This window comes from Exserohilum turcica (genome assembly GCF_000359705.1).
Source record: "Exserohilum turcica Et28A unplaced genomic scaffold SETTUscaffold_21, whole genome shotgun sequence".
Lineage (NCBI taxonomy): Eukaryota > Fungi > Ascomycota > Dothideomycetes > Pleosporales > Pleosporaceae > Exserohilum > Exserohilum turcicum.
This window is the reverse complement of record NW_007360037.1, coordinates 552,870-570,092: the sequence shown is the minus strand read 5'-3', so window position 1 is coordinate 570,092 and position 17,223 is coordinate 552,870. Positions and strand designations below refer to the sequence as shown.

At 54.1% G+C, this 17,223-nt stretch overlaps 5 protein-coding genes across 5 annotated transcripts; 3 read left to right on the top strand and 2 right to left on the bottom strand.

Moving 5' to 3' along the window:
* On the top strand, positions 1–3,538 carry SETTUDRAFT_39758 (uncharacterized protein; the record flags this gene model as incomplete). Its single annotated transcript, XM_008027929.1, has 5 exons — positions 1–503; positions 548–1,809; positions 1,861–2,232; positions 2,294–2,514; positions 2,570–3,538. The coding sequence occupies 5 exons, from the start codon at positions 1–3 to the stop codon at positions 3,536–3,538; spliced, it is 3,327 nt and encodes a 1,108-aa protein (XP_008026120.1).
* A 729-nt stretch (positions 3,539–4,267) lies between these two features.
* Positions 4,268–5,798, top strand: SETTUDRAFT_110380 (uncharacterized protein; the record flags this gene model as incomplete). The annotated part of the gene is made up of 2 exons (XM_008028055.1): positions 4,268–4,470; positions 4,529–5,798. 2 exons carry the CDS (start codon positions 4,268–4,270, stop codon positions 5,796–5,798), a joined length of 1,473 nt encoding a protein of 490 aa, XP_008026246.1.
* A 175-nt stretch (positions 5,799–5,973) lies between these two features.
* SETTUDRAFT_110082 (uncharacterized protein) lies at positions 5,974–6,262 on the bottom strand (the record flags this gene model as incomplete). The annotated part of the gene is made up of 2 exons (XM_008028054.1): positions 5,974–6,061; positions 6,138–6,262. 2 exons carry the CDS (start codon positions 6,260–6,262, stop codon positions 5,974–5,976), a joined length of 213 nt encoding a protein of 70 aa, XP_008026245.1.
* Positions 6,263–6,847: 585 nt separating this feature from the next.
* On the top strand, positions 6,848–10,424 carry SETTUDRAFT_47616 (uncharacterized protein; the record flags this gene model as incomplete). Its single annotated transcript, XM_008027938.1, has 2 exons — positions 6,848–6,982; positions 7,032–10,424. 2 exons carry the CDS (start codon positions 6,848–6,850, stop codon positions 10,422–10,424), a joined length of 3,528 nt encoding a protein of 1,175 aa, XP_008026129.1.
* Positions 10,425–13,412: 2,988 nt separating this feature from the next.
* On the bottom strand, positions 13,413–16,578 carry SETTUDRAFT_110320 (uncharacterized protein; the record flags this gene model as incomplete). Its single annotated transcript, XM_008028053.1, has 2 exons — positions 13,413–16,226; positions 16,282–16,578. 2 exons carry the CDS (start codon positions 16,576–16,578, stop codon positions 13,413–13,415), a joined length of 3,111 nt encoding a protein of 1,036 aa, XP_008026244.1.
* Between the last annotated feature and the right edge of the window lie 645 nt (positions 16,579–17,223).

The window sequence follows — 17,223 nt, the reverse complement described above, 5'->3', positions numbered from 1 at the left end:
ATGTTTGCCTCGGCTGTCGAAAGGCCAGCCTGGTGCCTGCTGACCATTACCGCCATCTTCTTCGTATCATGCGTCTTTTCAGGATTCTGGTTCAGTGAACTGAATCCCAGGATCCACGACGATGACTATCCCGAAAGCATCACGGCAATCTTTTCCACGCAAACCATCGATGCGCTCAACCAGGATCGGCAACTACACGAGGCGCTGTTGTCGCTGACCACGGCGGTTGCACTCTCGTCGACAGATCTTGGGGACAGATATGGATGGGAAAATCTGCGGTCCTTTGGGGGGAACCTGACGAGTGGAGTCGAACACTTTCGCAACAAGCAAGTAGAGACAGAAGGCAAGCGAGGCCTCATTGAAGACATTGGTAAGGGCATTGGCAGCGCTTTGAGCAGCAAGCTGAATGTCACTGGTGGGATCCAGGGTGTTCTATCGGGTCTAGGAAACAATTTGGTTGGAGCACTGGGCACGCCTGCTCTGTTCTTGGGTATCGGTCTTGGGTATGTACTTCCGCATATTAGCTGGCTACACTAACAGGCGATAGTATGGGTGCAAGTACTGGCCTCAACCTAACCAGTCCGCAGCAGGCCAGCGCAATAGCTTCCCGCATTGCCACCTCATTTAATGCTGCTCCGACTGGCTTGAATCTTGTTGCCCAGAACCTGGGTGACGGGCTTTTGTCACAAATTTTGCCTACTGTCAAGCTTGGAAACGCTCAACTCCCAAATATCGGCCCGGCAGCCTTCGCTCTAGCATCTGGAATCGGCAACGCGACTGCAGCAGGCCTGGGGTTAACGCAAGAGCAGTTTAAGCCGGCCCAGAATGCCACCATTGAGGACATAGCAGGCAACATTGGTCTGGGAATCACGACACCATTAGTTGCCAATCTGAAAGACATGCTGCAGAGCTTGACTAGCAGCGCTGCCGGCTCGGGTCTGATGCAAAAACTTCCTGAAATTGCATCGGCTGCCGGAGTAGGCTTAGGCAAAGGCGTGAAGAACGGATTGGGTCTGGGGGCAACCAAAACCGACTCCAACGGCAACAACACTCAAGGGCGCAACCGACGGGCTACAGACGATAAATCTGGCGGTCCCGACATCAGCCAGGCGGTAGAGTTGTTCACCGAGGGGGCCAGCCAGTCGTTCCTCGCAGGCAGCAACTTCTCACTGGCCAACAACTTGTTCGGCGGCGCTTCTCTTGCAGGTTCGTTTGATATCAAATCCATGCTCGCCCCTATCGCGTCAGGAGTAGGTGCCGGTATAGGACTTTGGGCCGCTGTCGGTTTGAATTTCAGGCCAGTGGGTAGCAAGGCGACGATTGCCGGTGACGGTACTGCCAACGGTACCAACGGGGTGCAGGTAGCCACGGCTGCGGAAGCCTTCACGCAGAACCTTCTGACAAACTTCCTTTTGAACAGCTCAGTCATTGATGACGTTAAGATGATTGCGAAGGGCAAGAACCCAATGTTCCGCCTAAACTTTGAGGCGGCCCAGGCAGCAGAAGGCTTCGGTAGAGGCGCAATCGAGGGTGTTGTCAGCGCCATATCCTCGGTTGGAGGATTCAAGAACCTCGTCAGCGGCGATATCCCGGCCAATGCGATCGACGACCTACCCGTTCTGGGCGCGATAACGTTCAACGACTCGGTCAACGGGGCCGCTGTTGGTCTTGGACGTGGGATTACCGGAAAAGGAACTTTACTTGTTGCAAACATTGTCAAAAACCTCACATCAGGATCCCAAACGTCGAAGAACGCTGCATTGGGACGAAAGCGTAGCATCAGCAGTGGACACGAGGGGGTCAGCGTAGGTGCGTTTGTATGCTCGACAACATTGCTCTCCATGTACTGACGGTTCCCAGACAAACTCAGTCCTCTCTACACCCGTCAGACTCAACAGACGGGTAGCGTCGAAGCACCGTTAGCAATTGACGCAGCCACAGCACAGGCAGGCGGCCAAAAGGCTGTTGATGTTCTTAATTGTCAGGGCATCGGTGGTCTTGCCTCTGTGTTCTTGGGTGTCCGGTCCAATCTGAAGCCAGATATGAGCATTTTCTCATTAGCTGGGGGCGCCAACGGACCCCCGCTTGATCCACAGGTTTTGCAAGCTCTACCCAAAGGACCGGTCAATATTACCTTGAATGGCAATACGTTTGAAATTGTGCTGCAGGATCAGGATGTAAAGGTCAATGGACAGGAATTGAAGGTGTTTGTAGTACTTACTGCACTGCATGGTAAGCTTAGTTACCCAAGGCGCTGCCTGACTGCAAGATGGCAACTGACATGGTGTGCTAGTACTGTTTGTAACGCTTGCATTTTTCCTTTTCCTGCCACTATATCTCATCTGGGGTGTGGTCTGGCGCTTCTCGAACCTCGTCGGCTACCCAGTCGATGAAGCCAGGAACAGGAACTGGCGCATGGGGTTCCTGCTTGCCTTTGCCTTGTTTTCTATTGTTGGCATTGTCTTGGGCATAGTGGGCATAGGCAATGTCCGTCATTTCAGAGACCTCCATGCCGTAAGTTCACCGCTCGCGAGTCTGGGCGACGACTGTGACTAACTCATACAACCAGATCCTCGGCTTGGTTGCTCTGATTATTATCGTGCCTGCAGTAGGCTTGTCAATCGTGCGGCTGCGCACTAGCATGCCGCACCCGGCCCCCTCTGCATTCGTGGGCTTCAAAGGCCCCATTGGACTGGCGCGGTCACCACAGCGTGTCTATTTCATCAGCAGTGCGTTGATCCAGATCATCATCATCTTGGGTCAGTTGTGTTTAATCCGGGGATTTGAGACACTGCGTTCCTTCTCGCTGTGTGCTGTGGATGCCGTGCTGAATTCGGCTGTGGTGGCTGGGCTTATGAGCTTCTTGCTCATGGTCCAAATCAGCGCTACAGCACTGGTTGGTATCAGAACGTGGCTAGAGCAGCGGATTGCTGATAAAGAGAAGAAGGGAGTGGCCCCCACGTTGGACCCTAGTGTCTTCGGGGACCCGAGGAATAACACGATGGAGAGGTTTGGGTTCGACCAAAAGAAGGCTGCTCCAGCTGTAGATGTGGCTGGTGCAAGGACTCTCTCAAGGAGAACAGACGAGCTCCAGGGAACTGAGGACAGGAGCATTAGCACGCCGTACAACCTGAAAAAGGACGGCAGCTTTTCTGGGCCAAGTTCAAATGAAAACGCGCTCGTCTCGCCACGGAGTGGGGCCAAGTCGGAAGAGGGCGGTTTTTACACTCCCAAAACGGGAAACTATACTCCTACATCGGCACAGAATGGCGAGTCTGCCAGCCGTGGGCGCATGGGTGGCGAGCAGCGGCCTTCTTCGGGCGCGTTTAATCGTTCGCTCTCTCCCGGACCTCGCATCACGTCGAGGCCCAAGACTGCGAATGTCACGACGCAGGACTTGTTTCCTCCGCCCAGGCCAGAGTCGGAGCGACCGGGCCGGGCCGTAGCGACGGAGCAGGCTGGGAGCAACAAAAGGAACAGCCGGCCAATTGACGGGAACATTGCGGTGAGGAACAGCCTTACTGGCTTTGAGGTGTGAGGCTGTTGACGCGTGACGGAAACGCTTATAATGTGTATATGTATTCGATATCCGGTGACGGGCATGGGAACGATACCCTGGACATGTATAAAATTAGTACAGATATGAGTAATGAGTATGAAGGAACAAGGGCTAGACAGCACTTTGACAGCGTTGTCTTGTATTCCAGAAACAGGTACAAGTGCAAGAAGCTCGCCTCGCTCGGTACACAGCGTGTGCATGCTGCCCGACGCTTGGGATTGGCAGCAGGGGACACGTGGAGTTGTGCTCTTGGTGTTCCGAACTGTCTCCCACTGGCGAACGTGCAAAGGCGGCTCGAGAACAGTGCGTGAATGGGAAAAGGCATGGCATGGCGTCGGGGAGATGGAAATGAAGGAATGGTTCGGTTGGCGGCAGCCAATCATTGCCGCCGACGCAGCGTGTTCGGCGCCGTGGACGAATGACATCAGGCGCATCCTGGCGCTCGAGCTTGGTGAAGCTTCCTCCGACTTGACTGCGATGAATGCCATGGCACTCGGTATAATACATGGCCAGGCCAGTCCTTGTTCACAGCCGTGACCATTATTGTTTCTCTCTCTCGATGCCTTGACTCGACTCGCATAGCATCGTCCCCGCCAGCGACGCCTTCGTATTTCTGCCGCCGAGCCATAGGCCCACTGGCCTCATCCACGACATCACGATCGCATTCAATTCTTTTTTCTCTCCTTTTTTCTCGCTGCAGTGGCAAGCATGGCGCAGGTACAGCGGCCTCTGATTATTCAATCCCAAGTCATACGCCTGTGCTGCCCGCGCACAGCACGCAGATGCAGCGGCGCCCTGTTTGCTCAAAGGCCGCGCCATAGCAAGCTGCACACCAAGACGGTGACGGACCAGGACATTTCGCATCTGGCGAGCCTGCCGCTGCACCCGCTGACGCTCGCTGATCTGGTAAAGTAGGTGTGCATTGTGGGCGCGCAAAAGACTGGCTAACGGGTGTCGCATGTCCAACAGACACGGAAGGCCGCCTCTCACGACCGAACAGCTGCTCACTTCGGCCAACTTCACACTCTCCATCCTGCCCGCCCGCCTCGCGCACCGCATCCAGTCGCTCCGCAACCTCCCCTTTATTGTCGTGTCGAATCCCCATGTCTCCAAGATCCACTCCAACTACATCCACAGCCTGTCGACGCTGCTGCCATGGGCCGAGCAGGAAATCACGACGCTCGAGGACGAGGTCAAGTTCACCGAGGTCATGGCCGACCTGGTGCAGACACACGCCAACACCATCAGCATCCTGGCCCGCGGCTTTCTCGAGGCGCGAAAGTACATCAGCCCCAAGCAGGTGACGCGCTTCCTCGACGAGCACCTGCGCGCCAGGATAGGCACGCGGCTGATTGCCGAGCAGCATCTGTCGCTGCACTTTTCCAGCCAGCCGCACGCGGAGATGATGCACGATGCAGACGACAGCCCGGGCTTCATTGGCGTCATTGATACGCGCCTCAAGCCTGCGCGCATCGTCGATCACTGTGCCAACGTCGTGGGCGAGATTTGTGAGCTCAAGTACGGCGTGCGCCCGACTGTCGTCATCAACGGCGAGCCCGACTACGAGTTTGCCCACGTGCCTGTGCACCTCGAGTACATCATCACCGAGCTTCTCAAGAATGCGTTCCGCGCAACCGTCGAAAGCGGCATGCAGCGCGAGCCCATCGAAGTCACCATTGCCCCCCTGCCCGAGCTGCTGCCAGAAGACCAAGACGCCAGCTCAGAAAGCATGCGCAACAAGAAGATTGATAACGACGACCAGGGAAACGTCGACAAGGCATCGCAGCGTTTTGCCGGCAATACGTCTCCAAGCTCGCCGCCTCCAGCTTCGGATATCCTGCCCCTCAAGCACAGCACGCCGGGCGTGACGATACGCATCCGCGACCGTGGCGGCGGCATATCGCCCGAGAACCTAGAGCACATCTGGGACTACAGCTTCACCACGTTCAACGACGCTCAGGCCTCGTCTACGCTGGCTGGCGGGTCGGGAAACCACTCGGCCAACGGCATGGACGCGTTGAATGCATTCTCGGGCGCTGGGGGCGACGGGGTCAACACGCTAGCGGGGCTGGGATACGGGCTGCCGCTGGGAAGAGCCTATGCCGAGTATTTCGGGGGCGGCATCGCAGTGCAGAGTCTCTGGGGGTGGGGCACAGATGTCTATCTCAGCCTGCGGGGAGTGGGAAGAGTAGACAGTGTGCAACTGGCCAGGAGAAGCGCCAAGAACCTGCGGCGATAGACAAAGAGGCGTCACATGGCATGCACCAGTGTTCATGTGTACATGTCGATGATTATTACTATATACTTGGTACAAGCCATGTGGTCGTGCATTATGCCCGTGATGCATGTCCTGCGCCGCACCGTCACATCTGGATCTTTGTCATGCCATCAGCACCGCATGTGTATGACGGGCTCTATTGCGTACGGACCTCGGCGTCCTTTTCGACGGTGACGTGCTCGTTGGACTCGAGGGTCGTGACGGCGTCGTCGGGAATCTCGGCGCTGTTGGCCTTGTCAGCGTACTGATGCTCATGCTACACAGCCCTATGGGGGCTTGGTACACGGCAGCACTACGTACGTGAAGCCCTTGATGAGCGAGAACTCGCTGACAATCTTGCCGCCCTGGTCCGTCACCTTCTTCTTGGCCGCCTCGAGCTCCTCCTGGGGAGCGTCCTTCTTGAGTGTAATCTTTGCAAACAGCATTGTCAGCATACGGGGCCCGGCTTGGGAAGAGGGGCTGAGGGTACTCACGTTGAACTGAGCCATTTTGAGCGTCTTGTTCTTGTTTGTAGCTGTAGTTGTAGTTGTAGCTGTAGTTGGTAGGTAGAATGATGTAGCAGGCACAGAGAGAAAGGCGTATCAGCAACTTTATATAATGGCGCAACTGGGCAGCAAGACCAAGAGCAGTGAATCAGAGTAGGGTACTGCTATCACACGCACCCCACCCCCACCGGCCCCCCTTGTCCCCCTGCCACCACACCAGTCGTGAGCCTTGGATATGCGCCTGTCTGGACGATGACGTGCGCTGTCCAGACGCATTCGCCCCTCCATGCTCAGCTCCAGCTCGGCGTGGCCATTGCCCCACCTTCCCGGCCGCATGTCTTATCGATAAGCGCATCCCTGTCGCCGGCCCGAGCGCCTGTCCTTAGCGCCGAAAAAGTTGGGATCGCGAAAGCATTGCCGCTGCCACTCCACGGGCTGCGCGCGACACATGCACATGCTGCTCCCCTTGCCCTGCGCCGCCATCCTGTAGCCTTGTCCATTGCAGCAGCCCGAGCTTCTGCGAACATGGCCGACCAGCAGAGCAATCGGCCCCATCGGCCCAAGAAAGAGAAGAAGCCCCATACTGCAGAGAGGAACCCCAAGGCCTTTGCATTCGCCGCGCCTGGCCGGTTGAAAAAGCAGGCTGCGCGCTCTACAGAAGTATGCGGCATGAAAAAATTATGCGCGCTTCATATCTAACACCCTCCAGGTCAAAGAAAAGCGCCTCCATGTCCCACTCGTCGACCGCATTCCCGAAGAGGCTCCCCCAATCATCGTCGGTGTCGTTGGTCCTCCGGGAGTCGGAAAAACCACCCTCATCAAGAGCTTAATCAGACGATACACCAAGCAGACGCTCTCCACCCCCACCGGCCCCCTCACAGTCGTTACCTCGAAGCGCCGACGCCTGACATTTATAGAATGTCCCGCCGACTCGCTCGCCAGCATGATCGACATCGCAAAGGTCGTGGATATATGTCTGCTGATGATTGACGGCAACTACGGCTTCGAGATGGAGACAATGGAGTTTCTCAACGTCCTGAGCGCAAGCGGTATGCCCGGAAACGTCTTTGGCATCCTGACGCATCTGGACCTGTTCAGGAAGCAAGAAACCCTCAAGCTGCAGAAGAAGCGACTCAAGCACAGGTTCTGGAGCGAGCTGTACCAGGGCGCCAAGCTCTTCTACCTCAGCGGTGTCGTCAATGGCCGATACCCCGACCGCGAGATCATGAACCTCTCGAGGTTTTTGAGCGTCATGAAGAACCCCAGACCGTTGATTTGGAGGAACTCGCATCCGTACTGTCTCGCAGATAGGTTCTTGGATATCACGCCCCCAACCGATATCGAGCAGAACCCGAAATGCGATCGCACCATTGCGCTCTACGGTTACCTGCGCGGCACCAATTTCCCCGCTGGAGGCTCACGAGTGCATATACCGGGTGTGGGCGATCTTACCGTCACTTCGACCGAGCCACTGCCAGACCCGTGTCCGACACCCTTTGCAGAAAAGCAGGCTGAGAAGGTTTCGGGCAAGAAGAAGCGCACCAGGCTTGGCGAGAAGCAGAAGATTTTGTATGCGCCAATGTCCGACGTTGGTGGTGTGCTGGTCGATAAGGATGCTGTTTACATTGATGTCAAGACTTCCACATTCGACCCGGAAGCCGATTACTCTGAGAAGGGACTGGGCGAGCAGATGATGATTGGTCTTCAGGGTGGGAGGAAACTCCTCGGTGAAGACGACGGCAACTTTAGGCTCTTCAGGGACGGTGATGTTGTGGACAACAAGAACCTCGACGACGACGCTGCAGACACTGGTCGAAAGTCTCAGCGGATGGCTAGAGCAGCGGATGCTGAAGACATTGACGACGCTGATCTGGAGGGCATCGATAGCGATGACGAAGAGCTGCAGCGAGACCACAGCGACGCGGATGACGACGAAGACGACACCGGGTTTCTGGATACCAACGGGCCTCCCAGCGGCAAGTTCAAGGTTGCGCGTAAGGACAAGGAAGCCAACGGCGATGTAGCAGAGGACATAGCATTTGCAGACAGTGACTCCGACCTTGGTTCAATATCCGGAGATGAGCCTGATCTCGAAGACCTCGCAGATGGTGATTTCGGTTCGGAAGAGTCAGACGACGACGCCGAAGACGGTGCGCGGTGGAAGGCCAATCTACGGGAAAACGCTGCGAGGTTACATGGGCAGAAGCGAGCGTACCGCATTTCTGATTTGGCGAAGATGATGTACAACATGGATCTGGCACCTCAAGAAGTCATTGAGAAATGGAAAGGCGAAGAGAAGGAGGAGGATATTGAGGAAGATGAAGACGAAGAAGATGGCTTCTTCAACAAGCGGAAAGCAGACGACGCCGCCAACACCGAGGACCGATACATACCCACATTTAATTACGACGAGCTCGCCGAAAAGTGGGAAGACGAGGAGAATGTCGAGGCTCTCATGGGTCGCTTTGCTACAGGTCACATGAACGGCAAGGGTGGCGATGGCGACGAAGATGGCGACGACTTTGAGGGCTTTGATGAAGACGATGAGGGCGACGGAGAGTTTGAAGACTTGGAGACTGGCGAAAAGCACGGAGGCGAGACTGAAAAGACCGAAGCCGAGGCCCAGGCCAATTCGATCGAAGCAGAGCGTGAAAAGAACGCACGGCGGAAAGAAGAGCTCAAACTCCGGTTTGAAGAGGAGGACAGAGAGGGCTTCATGAACGACAAGACTGACGGCCGGAAAGAAGGCGGGGATGACGAAGAGTTTGGCGAGGACGACTGGTACGATGCTCAAAAGGCCATGATTCAGAAGCAACTTGACATCAACCGCGCCGAGTTCGACCAGCTAGACGAATCTTCCCGCGTTCGTGTTGAGGGCCACAGAGCAGGCACGTACGCGCGTATTGTGCTTGAGAACGTCCCCTGCGAATTCTCAATGCACTTTAACCCGCGCTTCCCGGTCTTGATTGGAGGTCTCACGCCTACCGAAGAGCGCTTTGGATACGTGCAGATACGCATCAAGCGACACCGATGGCACAAGAAGATTCTCAAGACCAACGACCCCCTAATCTTCTCGCTGGGTTGGCGACGGTTCCAGACTACGCCCATCTACAGCATCTCGGACTCGCGGACGAGAAACCGCATGCTCAAGTATACGCCCGAGCACATGCACTGCTTCGGTACATTCTACGGCCCCCTCGTCGCTCCCAACACGGGCTTCGTCTGCGTCCAAAGCCTGTCCAACAAGACGGCCGGGTTCCGCATTGCTGCCACAGGCGTAGTCCTCAACGTCGACGAAAGTACCGAAATCGTAAAGAAGCTCAAGCTCACAGGACATCCTTACAAGATTTTCAAAAACACGGCCTTTGTCAAAGACATGTTCAAGTCGGCTCTTGAGATTGCAAAGTTCGAAGGCGCAAGCATACGCACCGTCTCTGGTGTGCGCGGACAAATCAAACGCGCTCTCAGCAAACCCGAGGGCAACTTCCGTGCTACTTTTGAAGACAAGATCCTCATGAGTGACATTGTCTTCCTCCGAGCCTGGTACCCCATTAAACCCCACCGCTTCTACAATACCGTCACCAACCTCCTCTGTCCCGCCGGCACCGACCAGCCCGGCGAATCCACCTCGTGGCAAGGCATGCGTCTCACGGGCGCCGTCCGCCACGAGCAAGGTCTCTCCACGCCCTCTGAAAAGAACAGCGCCTACCGCCCCGTCGAGCGTCAAACCCGCGTCTTCAATCCCCTCCGCGTGCCCCGCAAGCTCGCCGCCGACCTCCCCTTCAAATCCCAAGCCGCAGTCACCAAGCCCCAAAAGAGCCAGACGTACCTGCAAAAACGCGCCGTGGTGCTCGGTGGTGAGGAGAAGAAGGCCAGACGACTCATGGACCAGGTCATTGCCATCAGAAACGATAAAGTCGAGAGGCGCAAGAAGAAGCAGGACGAGCGCAAAGATCCGTATCGCAGAAAGGTCGAGGAGAATGCCGAGAAGAGGGAGGAGAGGGAGAAGAGGGAGCGCAATGAGTATTGGGCGCGCGAAGGCAAGAAGAGGGCGAGGCAGTCTGGACAAGATGATGGTGGGGGCGGCAAGAGGAGGAAGTAAGTAGATGTTTGTAACTTTGATTTATATGAAATGCGGAGGGACAGTGTGTGTGTGTGTGTGTGCGGATGTAGATGAGTAAGGAAAAATTACTGTTGCTTTTTTTTAGGCGCTGAGAATATCTCTTTTTTTGTACATGGAATCATCCTCCTCGACATATCTATCCGTACTTGGCCACTTTTCTTCTTGCCCCTTCTTCTAAAATCTTGCGTCTGTGTGTGTAATCAAAAGTCTGAAAGTTCAAGAATAACCACCACCGGCATGGAAGCGAGTGAGTGAGTGAGTGAGTGAGTGAGTGAGCAAAAGGTAGTCCAAACGTACTACTTAGTCTCATTGATCATTAATCATTAATCATTAATTACTGTGTACTTTGGAAACTCAGCAGTGTACATATGTACATAGATATGTAGTATAGTGGTACAACACAAGCGAGTTTATCATGAAAAGTCTACAGTACACGAGTCCATCATGGAATTTTTTTTTCATTTTCCTATCCATATCTCTCAAATACGGTATGTATTAACTGAGTTTTTAATCTATACAGAACTGCGCTTGTTATTCTCTCGGAACAACTATATAAACGGTAAATCCAGCTAGAACCAACACACACACACACACACACACAGACACAAAACGCTCACGCGAATACCAGCAATTGCAAAGCTAAAAAGCGTGATTTGAATTGGCTAGAAGAAGAAGAAAGAAAGAAAGAAAGAAAGAAAAAAAAACAGCCAAGTTCGCTTTGTAATAAATGGTCGTAATCAAGACTGGGCCAATGGAAAGGACATTGGTGCTTATCTAAGATAAATATAACGTGGTTCACAAGTGAGTCGCTAACCCAAGCGAGTCGCTAACGCCCCACTAGCCCATTAACTTCATCACTATAACGCGTGATGTCTTAACAACGCAACCGTCTATTAATATATTCTAAATCTAATCTTTAACTTGCTCTTTTTAACGTCTAGTCGCAACGTGTTTAGAGTGTAAACCGTGCTACTACTATCTACAACGTCCCACAAAGAACTCTATCTAATCAACGCGCTAGAAAGCGCCCTTAACGCGACTGTGAGCCAAAATTGAAGCGTCTAGATAAGCTAGAAGAGGAGGCTATAGTTAAGCGTATTCTTAAAGAGTCTCTGTAAGGATTTGCGCCTACAAAGCTTAACGTTCAAGTAATAGCTAATAAACTATTAGAGGAGCGTGGTGGCAACCCTATTAGCAAGAACTAGGTTAACAACTTTGTTAAGCGGACTCCTAAGCTCCGTACGCGCTAGAGCCGTCCCTATGATCACCAGCGAGCCGCCTGCGAGGATCCAGTGGCTATCCAGCGCTGGTTTGACTTAGTCCAGGCGACAAAGCAGAAGTGGGGTATTGTGGACGATGATATCTACAACTTTGACGAAACTGGCTTTATGATAGGCAAGATTTTATCACAGTTAGTTATCACAGCATTAGAAGGATATAGAAAAAAGAAGCGGATACAGCCAGGCAACCGTGAGTGGGTTACTGTAATCTAAGGCGTGGGCGCGTTGGGTCGCTAAATACTACCTTTCGTTATCTTTGCGGGCAAGGTGCTTATCAACGTCTAGTTTAAGGATTTGCCTGCCAACTAGGTTCTTAAAGTCAGTCCTAATAGCTAGACGAATAATTAGCTTAGTCTTGCCTAGTTAGAGCACTTTAATACCCATACAAAGAGCTCTACTGTAGGTAGGTATCGACTGCTCATTATCGATAGCTATAAGAGCCACTACTCTGTCGATTTCTAAGATCTTTGCAAGGAGAAGAATATTGTGCTTCTCTGCATGCCTGCGCACTCGTCTCACCTATTGCAGCCCCTTGACGTCGCCTGCTTCTCGCCGTTAAAGCGCAAGTATGGCGACGCTATTTCAGGCTTGGCACGCAACCGCACCCACTATATCAGCAAAGAGACCTTCCTATTAGCCTTTAAGACTGCTTTTGAGCAGTCTATCACGAAGGAGAATATCCAAGCTAGCTTTAGAGGCGCTAGTCTAGTCCCACACGACCCACAGGCTGTGCTATCTAAGCTTGATGTGGTGGTGCAGACACCTATACAATCACCGCAACAGGTAGCCGCCTGGCAGGCGCAGACACCACGCAACGCGCGCGAAGTTGAGTCTCAAATTGGTCTTATTCAAGAGAGCGTGAGAAAACGCCGTGGGTCTTCTGCCAATTCACTTACTAAGCAGATCGCGCAGCTAAGTAAGGGGGCCCAGCAAATGGCACATAAAATGACGCTTATGATGGAGGAAATGGGTACGCTTCGAGCGGCTCTTAACGAGTCAAATAAGCGTAAGAGCCGCAAGCGGCGATACGTACGGACAGAAGAGACTCTTACTGTAGGCGAAGTACAAGAAGTATTAGCTGAACAGGCGGGTAGCAGTCGTGGTGATGGTGAGAGTGCGTCGAAGAGGGTGCGAGGAGAGCGGCGGTGCGGGCGTTGCAAGCAGACTGGACACAACGCTCGTACCTGCGTAGTTGAGATAGATAGTGCAAGTGATAGTAGCGATTCTAACAATTAATTTGGTATATTGCAATAGTTTATTGACTGTGATAAAAAACTGTGATAACGTGTTGATGTAGATGTAGTGGTGGGGCGTTAGCGACTCGCTTGGGTTAGCGACTCACTTGTGAACCACGTTATATATATATATAGAGAGAGAGAGAGAGAGAGAGATAGAAGAAACTAGACCAAGAAAAACAAAAATGCGCATTTGGGGGTATTCAAGTATTGGAAAGGACAGTATATGCAATGAAGAAACAGAAGAAGAGGATATAGGTATGATAAAGTAAAAGTGTGAAAAAAAAGAGCACCACAACGCGACTGGCGCGTTTACTACATACAAAGGGTGAAACAAAGCTTGTTGTTTGCGTGGTAGAAGAGAACTTGTATTAAAAAAAAAGAAGAAGAAGAGGAGGAAAAGAAGAAAAATTTTGATATTACTATTTCTATACTCGCTTGTGGGGGGTGCGTCATGGTCGTTTCTTCGTCTTGCTGTCTGGACTCCTGCTGCTTTCTACTATTGCGTTGGTGCTGCTTGTTCGTTTTTGCGGCCACGTCGACGGGTCAAAATGTATGGCTACGAGCCATGCACACAGTATGTTTGCCAGATGGTGCAATACATAGGCATACGTAACGCCGTAGATGGCGGCGTAGGCGCCAATCGAAAAAAGCAACATGTTTGTAAAAAAGGAGGCGCGGAACTCGGCGCGAGGTACCATGCGTCCGGTGCTCAGCGTCTCCACCAGTAGGATAAACGGCATGATGGAGAGGATGTTGTGGTGAGACGAAAAGGGTGTCAGCCAATGAACAGCAAGATTTCGTATCCAGACTACCAAGACCGGGAGGTTGATTGGCAGGATCCAGAGCATTAGGATAAATATTGAGTGTGCGTAGTTGTAAAAGTTGTAGTTGGAGTCGATACCAGACTCCTTTGCTAGGCGGAGAGCGCGAACGCTGGTTGCAAGCTGGACGAGACAGAGCACAACGTAGGCAAAGTGGTAAGGGATAAATGTCGAAACGAGCGACAACAGAATGCATGTCGTAATGACACGCTGTCGGTTTGAAGTTACTGCAAAAGCTGCTGGTGTTCTCTTGCCATCGTCTTTTCGCAGCCTGGCCGTTAGGACCATGGAGTAGATGGATGCAAAGATGACTTCAAGCAGCATGGCAACATAGTTGACAGCAACACAAACGCCAATACACATTAGGCCAAATAGAGGAACGAGAAACCAAAAAAAGGTATCGTCGGAACCAAGCAGAAGCTCATTGTTGGCGTCATCAAAGAGCGTCATGTTGGCAGACTTGCTGCCGAGGAACCATTTCTTCGACTGGTACTGGGCAGTGGCCAGCGCAATCGACAAAAAGGTAAGCGCAGACAGGGCGAGCGGAAGCGAAGTCGTCAAGCACTCATTGAGTCCTTGGGAGAAGCTCGTAAAGACGCCATCTCTGTCGTACGTTCGGAATTGTTGGCGCAGAACCAGGGCTACAACGAGGATCGGAAAAGCGGCAAAAACAATGCGGTAACGCATCCATAGCTTGCCCAGACTGCCCAGAAAGTCGACTTTGAGCGTGATTTGGATGCTGCTGTCACACGTAGGGTCAGACCAGATCTGCAAAGATAGACCGTTCTGGGGTTGCTTGACATGAAGCGCAGGCGGCATATAGGGCGCGACTCCATGCAGGCTGATTTCAGCGTCCCTTACGTTGACGGAGAATCGACTCTCGTGGACATCAGTAACGTACTGACGGAGCAGCGGAGCGAAGAGCTCTCCAGAATCGCATGATTGCTTGCCGATATGCATGTTGTAGGCCAAGAGAGCAGAATGCAACGCGGGAACTTTGATATCGGTCATGAGAGGGCGATTTGACGGAAGGCGAAGCGAAAGGCCAGTCGTCAGCAGGCGCTGCAGGCCCATGTCGACATGGATTTGAGAATCAAAAGCAGAGCTGAATTCAGCCACTACCCAGCCGGAGCTCTGCTCGCCAGCTTTGTCGATGACGGCCACAAACTGGTGTTCGGCAAGATGTTCCATGTCGTATTGGAGGTAGGAAAACGGGCGCTCCGTCTCAAACGGCTGTGTCGAGTAGCGAGTCGATGCCGGAAGAGTAATTACATCCGATGCAGCGTTCTTGCAAGCAAGGCGAGTAGCGCCCGAGCTGTCGCCCGAAAGGTCCATGTTCATGGAGAAGAGCGTCGTCGACTGTCCTGGCTGCGAGGGAAAGACGCTGCAAAACAGCACCTCGAGGATGCCGTGACTGCCCGGTTGGTCGAGCTGTTCATTTGTGAGCAACGTGAACTTTTTGCCCTGTGCTTGAGGCGGCACGGGCATCAGGTGTGCGTTGGGCCGGCGTTTTGATTTCCCCAGGCTACGCAGCACCAGTCGCTCGCCTTCCGAGACAATAGCACTATTTGCCTCGAGCGTGAGCAGCGTCTTGGCTTCCTCATGTGGCAACGTCTTTTCGGCCGCGTCCTCGAGGCCTGTCAGAAACCATTTTTTGAAACCGCGCATTCGCTCGGCACGTGGTACAGTTTGCGTCGCGCGAGACACATCGATGACGTCGTACAGGGCGCGCACGACAGCCTTTCTGTGCTGATCACACCAGGTGATGGCCAAGTGATCAATGCCGGTCCAGACATTGGGCATCGAGGTTGAGAAGACGGTAAAGCCGTGTGTCTCGGGGACCAACGAGGCGATGCTCGTGTAGTCGGACGAAATCATCGTGTCCAGACTGCCCCCGGCAATGGAAATGAGCGTTACGTGCCAGAGGGGGTTGTCAATGGCCCACTTTTGCGAGTACGCGCGTCGCCAGTAGTCGTTGACACCCTGGTAGGTACGGACGATATCCCCGTCAAACGACACCGGGGGGCGAGCATGGGGTGCGGCGAGCGTAATGATGGTGTTGATTGAATTGGCCTGGTAATTGGGCATGGTGAGCATGGTGCGGGCGACAATGCCGCCCATGGAATGTCCGACAATGATGACTGACGTAGGGTCTGGCAGCGACGAGTCGCGAAGAAATTTGCCCGGGGTGTGGTAGAGCGACAAGATGTAGGTTATGGCATCGTTGAGATATTCGGCCTGGTCCAGCAGGGTTTGGCCGTGGAATGCGGTAATGTCCTCGTTGAAGTCGACGGAGAAGAAGTCCAGCGGACGCTTGCCCGCCTTGCCGGCATCCACATCGTGCTGCACATTGTTGTGGTAGTGGTAGGCAGCCTCGGCAGCGAGAGAGCGCACTTGCTTGTAGCTGCCTGCATTTCCAGGGATAAAGAGGACGGGGACGCCCTTGACCTGGTATTTGTCAGCACGGCTTGACGTTGGAGGGGGGAGAGCAGGTGACGTGACGTGCCCTGGTATCTTCGTCCAAGCTACCTTCCCGATACAGATACAGCGAGTATTTTGTTGCAAATCGCGTGTGTTCTGTGTCGAATTGGCTGAAGCGCGAGTACGTGGGGCGCATATACGACATGCCGCAGCCCTTGACGTCTTGCTGGCGGGTGAGGAAGGACTGGGCCATGAGGGCCATGGCGGCCATGGCAGCCAGCGTGGTCAAGAGGGTGGCGAGCGAGCAGGCCCAGGGATTGCGCAGGCGCTGGCGCCACTTGCTGTTGTGCGTGTTGGCGGGGCTCGGAGGCATGATGTCCTTGGCCAGCGGCACCATGTGGCCATTTGCTTCGCGGTGCGCCATGCGAAGGTGCAGCGGCGTGCGTGGGGAAGCGGCGTGTCCGGGGCGGTAGGCTTCGTGGTCGCCCGCCTTGCTGTCGACACGGACGGGGGCCTTTAGTTGCAATGGCTCGGAGTGGGCGTCGAGGTTATCGTCATGTTCCGAAGATGGGGCGGACGAATGGGCGGCGGCGGTGGAGTGGGCGTCGAGGAGCTCTTGGCTGGGGTCGGCAGACGAGCGCCGTCGCATCTAAAAGCGTGCGTGGCACCGTTGGGAAGAGGGCGCGGCTGCCGTCTGGGGAGAGCAGCGAAGCTGGGTGCAGCGGCCGTGGATGTGTACGTGTGCGTGTTGTGTATGTGTATGTGTATGTGAATGCTGCGAGGGCGGTCTGGGTTGGGGCGGGCAGGGCAGGCGGAGCTGGCGCTGGCGCTGGCTGAGGCTCGCTAAATTTCCCGGGCGGCTCTGCTTCTGGGTTGGGCTTTCTGTAGCGACAGCGGGCGGGCAAGCGAGCGAGCGGGCGAGGGGGGGGGGAGCGGGTTAGGGACTCGAGGGGGTATCGCGGGCCATGGACGGGAGAGATGGAGAGATAGAAAGAGAGAGAGAGAGAGAGAGGAGGGA